The sequence below is a fragment of the Schistosoma mansoni genome (assembly GCF_000237925.1).
Source record: "Schistosoma mansoni, WGS project CABG00000000 data, chromosome 3 unplaced supercontig 0083, strain Puerto Rico, whole genome shotgun sequence".
In the NCBI taxonomy this organism is placed as follows: domain Eukaryota; kingdom Metazoa; phylum Platyhelminthes; class Trematoda; order Strigeidida; family Schistosomatidae; genus Schistosoma; species Schistosoma mansoni.
Genome location: NW_017386008.1, coordinates 801,902 through 811,611, shown reverse-complemented (window position 1 = coordinate 811,611; position 9,710 = coordinate 801,902). Strand labels below are relative to the sequence as shown.

The window sequence follows — 9,710 nt, the reverse complement described above, 5'->3', positions numbered from 1 at the left end:
AGATTCGAGACTTATAGGTCCTGGGTTCGAATCTCGCGAGGCGGGATCGTGGATGCACACTGCCACTGAGGAGTCCCATAAAAGGACGAAACGGCTGTCCAGTGCTTCCAGGTTTTCCATGGTAGTCTAGCTTCAGTTGACTGATGATTTCAACTATGAAAATACTGAAATGTCCACAAAAAACCCCTTCTGATTTATTTGTATCAGTTCATCAAGTTTTTGATGTTGGTTTGTTCTCTGAGCTGGATGGTTTGGTCGTGGAGCTTTCATCGTCCTTCTGAACGACATCATCAGCACAAACTTCAGGTAGAAGTGAAATGTTTGAATTTCTCCACATGTGATTCACAGCTTGTCCTCTGCACCTCGAGTTTATTAATAGATTTTTAATGTGTTGAGTTAAACCGCGTGTTATCTCTTCAACCTTTTATTCATAATCTGTATCTAATCCATAGTTTTCTAATTTTGTTTTCTGATATTGTAATCCTTCTTCTAACAGGCTTGTCCTATCAGTGAAGATGATTTAACTCTTGTACATGATAAATCGTATGTGGAGAAAATTAAACAGTCGTGTCATATGTCCAATCGTGAATTATATTCATTATCCGCAGAATATGATGGAGTATTCTTTAATCGGGTATGTTCAAGCTTTCGACTGTTTTATATTTTACTTTTGATTTGTGTCCTGTTATGAGGGGGGTTGTCCGAAACCTGATGACGATACATGACGTTCTACGCACCTATCTCCAAACTGTCTACCTAAGCATGGACACAATTGTGGACTGGAAATTATGTTAGGTGACCGAATAATACGCACAAACACTCATGTATATATACGTTTGCGATGTGCTGGTCGCTGGCGATCCGACTCACTGTGGTGAGGCGACCAACGACACAGTGTAGCTTGTGACTGACTGGTCGGTGTGACGCATCGAGTGATGTCGGATCAGAAACCCACCAGCTCCGGCGAGGCGGATTCGAACCACCGACCTAAGGATCACTGCACCAATCTACAGTCCTCCGCTCTACCAACTGAGCTATCGCCGGACGTCCGCTCGCACACAAACACATCGCTTCACACTACAATCCAACACCCACAACACAACACACATACTCACAATTATCCCACACATTCAACCATCTCATCCTACATTCAACACTCGTACACACGTAACATGGAATATACATAACACACCAACAACTACATATCACCAACACACCCACATCCAGACAACTAAACACTAACACCACCTATCACATTACCACCGACACACTCATCGTCACATCACATCACAGCATGTCACAGAACATTCAAACTGAATCATTCACTCATTCACTAGCAACTCCTCTATCAACACTCACAATCCTCAGCACAACACATATGCACATTGTGCGCAACAGCACCAGTCGCAACCACCTGACCTATCATACACTCTACACTCCTGTTCCCCCACCTCTCCACTCTCTCCAACTCAACCAACCAGATCCTTCGTCACTCCACACTCACCCACACAAACACACGCCTCACGTCAGTCCACCTACGACACAATCAACCTCGTGTGTGTTGCATCACACACAGAAATCAAACACAACACTTCATCATCCTCACCTCCCTAATCACCCAAACATACACATTCACTCAATACATCCACATGTCCACCATTCATTCACACCATCTCACAAATCATCATATCGCTATACACATTACTCAAAACGAACAACCAACACAATTGTGTCCACCATTAACCCAATCGAAATTCAATCCCATCATTTACTAATTCACGAACACACACACTCACAACCATCAGACACAACTATCCCACACACCGAGTCGCATCAACTCGGTGTGTTCGTCTGACCACCTGAAAGATATTGAATGGGACTCGATCTAGTAGATTAATGCATCATATGTGTAATCGAAAATCGGTGTGGTGCGACATAACGGATGGGCAATAGTGGAGTGTGATACGATGATTAGGCGGGAGACTGGTTGTCCAGGCGATTCGGATGACCACATCGCACAAACAATACATATACATACCTTACACAAAATTTATGTAACAGGAGTATTTTTGAATGTCCACTTAAAATGTAAATTTCCTTTGATATTGTACTCTTTCTTTTGTATGTTACTCTAAAAGACTGTTGAAAGTAGGCAATATGAGGAAGTTTCAAGGGTCATTAGTTTATATACCCTTCATTTTGAACTGACATAAACTATAGAATGGTTGAAAGTTAAATAAGGCTAAATATCTATTTAGCCTTACATCAATATTTACCAAAAGCATGAATTCATCATCACATATACCATTAAATTTAGATTTTTCAAATCAGTTCACTATGGAGAACCTGGAAGCACTGGACGGCCGTTTCGTCCACGAAACCCCTTTCCGAAAAATTTTTGTCTAACAGTTAAGCATAACTTATTTTTACATATTATACATTCTTTAGTGTATATTTTAAGTTCAATTATTTTCTACATTTTATTCATTATTCACAATCTATTCATGACATATTATATCATATGTATAGTTGAATTCATTAGTCAATTCAAGCTAGACTAACATGGAAAACCTGGAAGCACTGGATAACCGTTTCGTTCTATTGTGGGACTCTTCAGCAGTGAGCATCCACGGTCCTGCCTTATATGCTTACTAGTGACTGGCGTCAATCGGTATTTCTTGCTGTTCTACTGAGAAGCAGTAACCAGTGGAGTTCAACCGGGTCTGTTGTAAGATACCAACTCACTGAAGACAATGGTGGATGGTTGCTCAGATTTCGTGGATTGGTTGAAGTTAGACATTAACACCGCTGGATGCCGTCAAGTTCAGTGGTCTAGTGGTTAAGCGCCCGCGTGCGAGACTGATAGATCCTAGGTTCGAATCTCCAGAGGTGGGATCGTGGAGGCCCACTACTGAGGACTGCCATAATAGGATGAAACGGCCATGTAAATTGTTTTCAAATCAATGAACCACCTATAAACACAACCATTACAATACCCACATAATATTTAACATGGAATGTAATTCATTTATATTACATTATTTTTAGATCTATTCAATGATCAATAATGAAAAGAACTAAATTATTGATTATTTAGTTAGTTCTAAACTTGTGTGCCAAAAAAAATACATGAGAACTATTTGACAAATTAGAAAAGAAAATATGTGGTGAGACCTCTAGTTTATAGATGAACCAATCAAATGTAAACACGAAATTCATTCATCTATTTGATCGAAACATATCTTGGCATTGTCAATTAGTGATGAAATACTTTCAATCTAATTCCTTAACCTTAACTAGTCACTGTGCATTATAATCTTTATTTAACCCTAGTAAGTAGGGAGACCACTCTGAAGGTTACTTTGGTGTTGTTCAATAGTCGTCTATAAATTATAGTTTCATAGTTGAAATCATGAGTCAATTGAAGCTAGACTACAATGGAAGAACTGGAAGCACTGGACAGTCGTTTCGTTCTTTTATGGGACTCCTCAGTCTAGTTTCATCAAATGTTTATTCATTCTATAGTGAAGAACATCAAAATTCACTTATTGACTAAGAGTTTAATGGTATAATCCTTTGAGATACTTTAATTAGTAAAAGTTTATAATTAGAAGGTGATACCATCTATTTATAGTAGAGTTAAGTGAGATAATAATAGTGTGTATATGTGTTACAACTATTTTATAAGGCATAGGGGAACCAACAAAATATCTTCATACATATACTTTTAATATCGATTTGATCAAATTAAGTAATAGTTGAAATTTACATGTTCGGATGTCCGTCTCGTACTAGTATGGGACTCGTCAGCAGTATATACCCACGATCACGCACGTAGGATCCAAACACAAGACCTTCGATCTCGCACGCGAACGCCTAACCTTAAGACTACTGAATCGGGGTTCAATGGTGTTAATGACTAACTTTAATCGATCCACGATATTTGCGCGACTATCTTCCATTGTCTTCGATAGGTAACTGCCTCAAGCTCAATACGGTTGAACTCCACTGGTCATGGCTTCTCACTATAACTCCGGACATTCGCTCTCGAAGTTAGTCACTAGTGAGCACATGATAACTATTACTATGGCATTGTGGATTTCAATAATGAACTACCGCAAACAAGCTTCTTATTAGATTCATCTTTGTGTTTTGTTTGCGAGTTGGATGGATTATTCCTATGAACCCAGTTACCAGCACAATGAAGATAGTACTTCATTTTCTCTAAACGGATCGATTTATTGTACAACTTGCTTGATAAGTTGATTTTCATTTATCTTCAACTGATTTAGCTCCCACTTGACAGAACGTCTACATTTTGCTGTTCTAAAAAAATGACTTACTCCCATCACTATAAACCTTCCAGACAATTTGTAGTCCAGTGCTTCCAGGTTTTCCTTAGTGGTCTAGCTTCAATTGACTAATGCTTTCAACTATGAAAATGTGTAGTAACTTTATGATCGACAGCTTTTAACACACCCTTCTGTAACAGGAAGGTAGTATCCTCACAGTACTTAGTTATCTGTAGGGCACACCGTGCCGACGTCATACCTTAGTACAGTTGGCAATACGAATCGGGATTTGGACCTGTGATCTACTGTTATTGTTATCCAGTCAACTTCAGGAAATATAGCTCAACTGGATTGACAAATTCGTTCACCACAACATCTATAGTCAAGTCGCAATGAACCAGGTTATACTTTCATATTGTGATTGTCGTTCACACACATACGACATTTGCAAACCTAATTCATTTCATTCAGTCGACGGAATGTTCACTTTATCAGGAAATGGACAGTTAAATCTTATTAAACATAAGTGGACTGTTTGATAACTCTTCGTTTGCGTTCAGACCATTCGATAAAGTAAAGCTAACACCAACGAAGATGCTGACAAACACTCTCACTAACGAGCTCATGCATACGATGACCAGCGGATGTAATCAGCTACCAAGAATAACATGACTGGACAGGACCACCAACCTACACCATCACGAAGCTTAGTGACTAGGCAGGTTGGACTTCGTCATGTCAGACACACCGTCCCCCACCCCACATTGGATAGATACGTAGCACCACACAGTTTATGAATAACGCCACCCACTGTCGTATACACGCGCACCAGTGCCAATGCAAGTCCACACGCGTGGTCTTCAATCTAACAAGAACACCCCATAACCCGTGCTCAATTGATACCCATGAGAGCGCTGCAACACTATTCGAATCTCCGTCCATTCGAAACGGTAATCAACTTCGCTTACTACGAACTGGATACTCAACTACTAACTAGGTAGCAGTAACTAATTAGCGTTGATAGCTGACAACAAACTAACGAAGCATGGGACGGTCGCGAGGACAGTGCTACGGGACCATGTGAACACCTCATAACACCTTACGAGGACTGGGCGCACTCTCAACGAGACTACTACGACACAAGTAGTTACTTTGAGACGAAAATGTCGCCAGCGTTAAATGGTGTATTTACTTAACCGCACAATGACAGAAAGAAATTAAGCAAAAAATCGATTTATTGAAAGTAATAAGCGGAACATTTAGTTGAATTTTCCTTTATGCATCTTCAAGTTCCTCTTCGAAATCACCTTCTTCCTCGGCGGTTGCATCCTGATATTGTTGATACTCGCTCACTAGATCGTTCATATTAGATTCTGCTTCGGTAAACTCCATCTCATCCATACCTTCGCCAGTGTACCAATGCAAGAAAGCCTTTCGGCGGAACATAGCCGTGAACTGTTCAGAAACACGTTTGAAGAGCTCTTGGATGGCAGTACTGTTGCCAATGAATGTCACGGACATTTTCAGTCCACGGGGTGGAATATCGCAGACGGCAGTCTTGACGTTATTCGGAATCCAATCCACGAAGTAACTGGAATTTTTATTTTGAACATTCAACATTTGCTCATCGACCTCCTTCATGGACATACGGCCACGGAAAATAGCTGCCACTGTCAGATAACGCCCATGACGCGGATCACATGCAGCCATCATGTTCTTTGCATCAAACATTTGTTGAGTTAACTCAGGGACAGTGAGTGAGCGATATTGTTGACTGCCACGGCTAGTAAGCGGTGCAAAGCCAGGCATAAAGAAATGCAGACGCGGGAATGGTACCATATTTACGGCTAGCTTCCGAAGATCGGCGTTCAACTGTCCGGGAAACCTGAGGCAAGTAGTGACTCCAGACATTGTCGCGCTGACCAAATGATTCAAGTCACCGTATGTAGGAGTTGTAAGTTTTAATGTTCGGAAGCAGATGTCATAAAGCGCTTCATTATCGATGCAATAAGTTTCATCAGTATTTTCAACCAGTTGGTGGACCGACAAAGTTGCATTGTAAGGCTCGACAACAGTATCAGACACCTAAAAGTTAAATTCAAAAAAATTGACTTAATTTCAAATGTATACACATAGACAATTCGGACAAATACCTATTACAGAGGCTATTTCTATAGCCGCTGTCCTGGTACTATATGGATAGAACCAAACTAGGACCCCATGGAGACACAAAACGACAGCATGACAAAAGCAGAGTTGCTCTAACGCTCTATGAGCGACAGAACTTCCTAATACTCAGAGGGAATGTTTGATCCACAAATTAAAACTTCAGTTTTGTGGGTATATTTTAGTTTACTTAGTCGTTTGGATAATTTAATTCGAAATCACATAATCACTCACTTTTGGTGAAAGGACGACCGAGAATGTATTCATAATCCGATCAGGATACTCCTCACGAATCTTTGAGAATCAACATGTCCCCATACCTGAACCCGGTACCACCACCGAGCGAATGAGTCAGTTGGAATCCTTGAAGGCAGTCACAAGATTCCGCTTCTTTTCTGACCACGTCTAAAACGGAATCCACAAGTTCTGCTCCTTCAGTGTAATGACCTTTAGCCCAATTATTTCCAGCGCCACTCTGTCCGAATACGAAATTATCAGGACGGAAAAGTTGACCGAAAGGTCCTGCACGAACACTATCCATTGTGCCTGGTTCTAAGTCCACTAAGATAGCTCTTGGAACATATTTGCCACCGGATGCTTCATTGTAGTAAACATTGATTCGCTCAAGTTGTAAATCCGAGTCACCATGGTATGTTCCAGTTGGATCGATGCCATGTTCGTCAGAAATAACTTCCCAGAACTATAGCAAAAAAAATAAAAGATGACGAGTAAGCAAATGCCAACAAGTAATCACAAAATTAACAATGAAAACCTGTAATCCCACTTACTTTGGCACCAATTTGGTTACCGCATTGACCAGCTTGTATATGAACAATCTCACGCATGTTGAAACAAAGAAAACACGATACTAAACTAGACTTAAGCCTGATTTTAAATATATATATATAAAACTAGATAATCGATTCCTTTGGACTGATAAACAAGCAAAATGATTGGATAAAATTAAATAGATTATTTTTTCACTCTCTTTCTATAATTTGATTGGTCAATTCACTGTCTATAAATGTGGGTGGTGTCATACTGACGCATCATATTGTATATTGCTATTTATAAACATTACTGCTAACTGATTGGTTACATGGGCTGGTAGTCAGACTGATGACTTTCGATTTATTGATTGATGTTATTTTTTGCCCTCTTATTCAATAACATTAATAATGTAAATAGGTCTGACCTTTAAAATGATCAATATTATCTGACCTCATTGTTGTTTCGATGGTTGATTTGAGGATTTAAGACTTGTAAACATAATCATCTTTGTCTTTATTATAGAATGTTTCATTCATACAGATTTATTACTTGGCTCTGATACTTCACTTCATATGTATAAAACTTGTCATTCTTTCCTCTTAAGTAATCAATAAAACAAAGTTGTTTTGATCCTATTCATGTTAAACAATACTTAACAATGAGTAGACAAGTATATTCATCGTATATATTAGCTTTGTTTTAGTGTACAAAAAGAACATATCTGATTGTTTTGTTTCACCATGGTCTTTGCATCCCTTGTAACTTTATAAATTGATGATATCAGTTATTCTCTCGTTTTTAATTCACAAGCATTCTGAGCAAATATGGATAGTGGCTAGCAGTGGAATCTAGTTTGACGCGTGTTTTATCCTATTTGGGCCTGGTCCGCTGAATGTACCTTCATCTCAGAGTTGATGTTCACTTGGTTCGAGTCCCAGAGTGAATATGAACTCTGCGATGCAATCAGATCCAGCTGATCAGGTCCAAATAGAACAAAATGCGCGTCAAACTAGATTCCACTGCTAGCCACTATCCATTTTTACTTAAAATCTCGAATTTAATTTAGTGAACATGGTAATCCGTCAATTACAGATGAATAAAAATTGCTCACTAATAAACGGTTACATACATTAAGGTTACATAATATTTTTGATAGTTTTTCAAATGGAATATGGTAGAATTGGTCTGTCCATAATATATATATATATAACTAATCACAAGCCATATTCGCATAGTGTGAATGATCAACTAAGGCTATTGATAGCTTCGTGATCAATATACCAGAATAAAGTTGTGTTAATAAGATTGTAAAGAGCTTAAATGATATCTTATTTCATACTTATCAATGTTAAGAGTTAATCGAGACTATTCTACTAAACGTTTGTTTTTACTACGTACGATCATTTGATAAATCACTGAAGAAACCATGATGTACTGAAAATCTGTTTTGATTTGATTTTAGAGTAATCATTAATGTACATTCTTGATTCAACCAACTACCAAGAATAGTAATTTTATAGTTGAAATCATTAGTCAATTGAAGCTAAACCACCATGGAAAACCTGGAAGCATTGGACGGCTGTTTCGTCCTATTGTGGGACTCCTCAGCAATGAGCATTCACGATCCCGCCTCGCGAGATTCGAACATAGGACCTACCAGTCACGCGCGCGAACGCATAACCTCTAAAACATTGAACTTGCCGGCACCTAATAGTGTTAATGTCTAACTTCGACCAATCCACGAAATTGATCAACCGTCCATTATTGTCTTCAATGAGTTAGTATTTCACAACAGACCTGGTTGAACTCCACTGGTCACTGCTTCTCACTAGAACTTCAGGAAATATCTCTTCAAGCCAGTAACTAGCGATCATTATCAGAAGGGGATTTGGTGGCAATGGTAAAGATTATAGCTAACTAAATGAAATCGTTCTCGACAAGTGAATTAATATTAATCTCTTCCAGAAACACCATCAGTTAGATTATTTTAGTTTTATTTGTTATTCTAAAAGATTTTGAAATATCAGAAACGGAAATACAATCGAGAAAATTATACTGTACTATCTTGATATCTTTTTCTAGATGAGGTACCATATTATATAGAGTCTCAGGTACTTAGATATAATACCTTCATGAAAATTGAACCATAAGTTACAGTATTTTCATTTAAAAAAGTTACAAAGTTATGGATCAGTTACAAAAAAAAAATCAAGTACTCACTAATGAAATATGGATAGATTTTGTCTAGGAATGGAGTCTAGAATACCCATTTCGTCCTATTTAAGAATCGTTAGCTGGATGTGCCCTGCATTTCAATATTGATGTTGATATTTGAACTCTGGAAAATATAAATTTTGAATAAGTCAGTAATTATCTGGATTCAATAGCTCAGTGGGTAACATTAGCACGTGTAGCAAAATATATTGGGTTCGAGTCGTAAGGTGAACGTAAATACTGGGGTTAAGTTACTAGTATTACTAG

At 38.5% G+C, this 9,710-nt stretch overlaps 1 protein-coding gene across 1 annotated transcript; it reads right to left on the bottom strand.

Annotated features, from left to right (window-relative positions):
• Nucleotides 1–5,507: 5,507 nt before the first annotated feature.
• On the bottom strand, nt 5,508–7,335 carry Smp_030730 (tubulin beta chain,putative). The gene is made up of 3 exons (XM_018791342.1): nt 7,247–7,335; nt 6,793–7,158; nt 5,508–6,377 (listed from the first exon to the last, which is right to left on the bottom strand). The coding sequence occupies exons 1-3, from the start codon at nt 7,301–7,303 to the stop codon at nt 5,568–5,570; spliced, it is 1,233 nt and encodes a 410-aa protein (XP_018645481.1). The 5' UTR covers nt 7,304–7,335; the 3' UTR covers nt 5,508–5,567.
• Nucleotides 7,336–9,710: the final 2,375 nt, after the last annotated feature.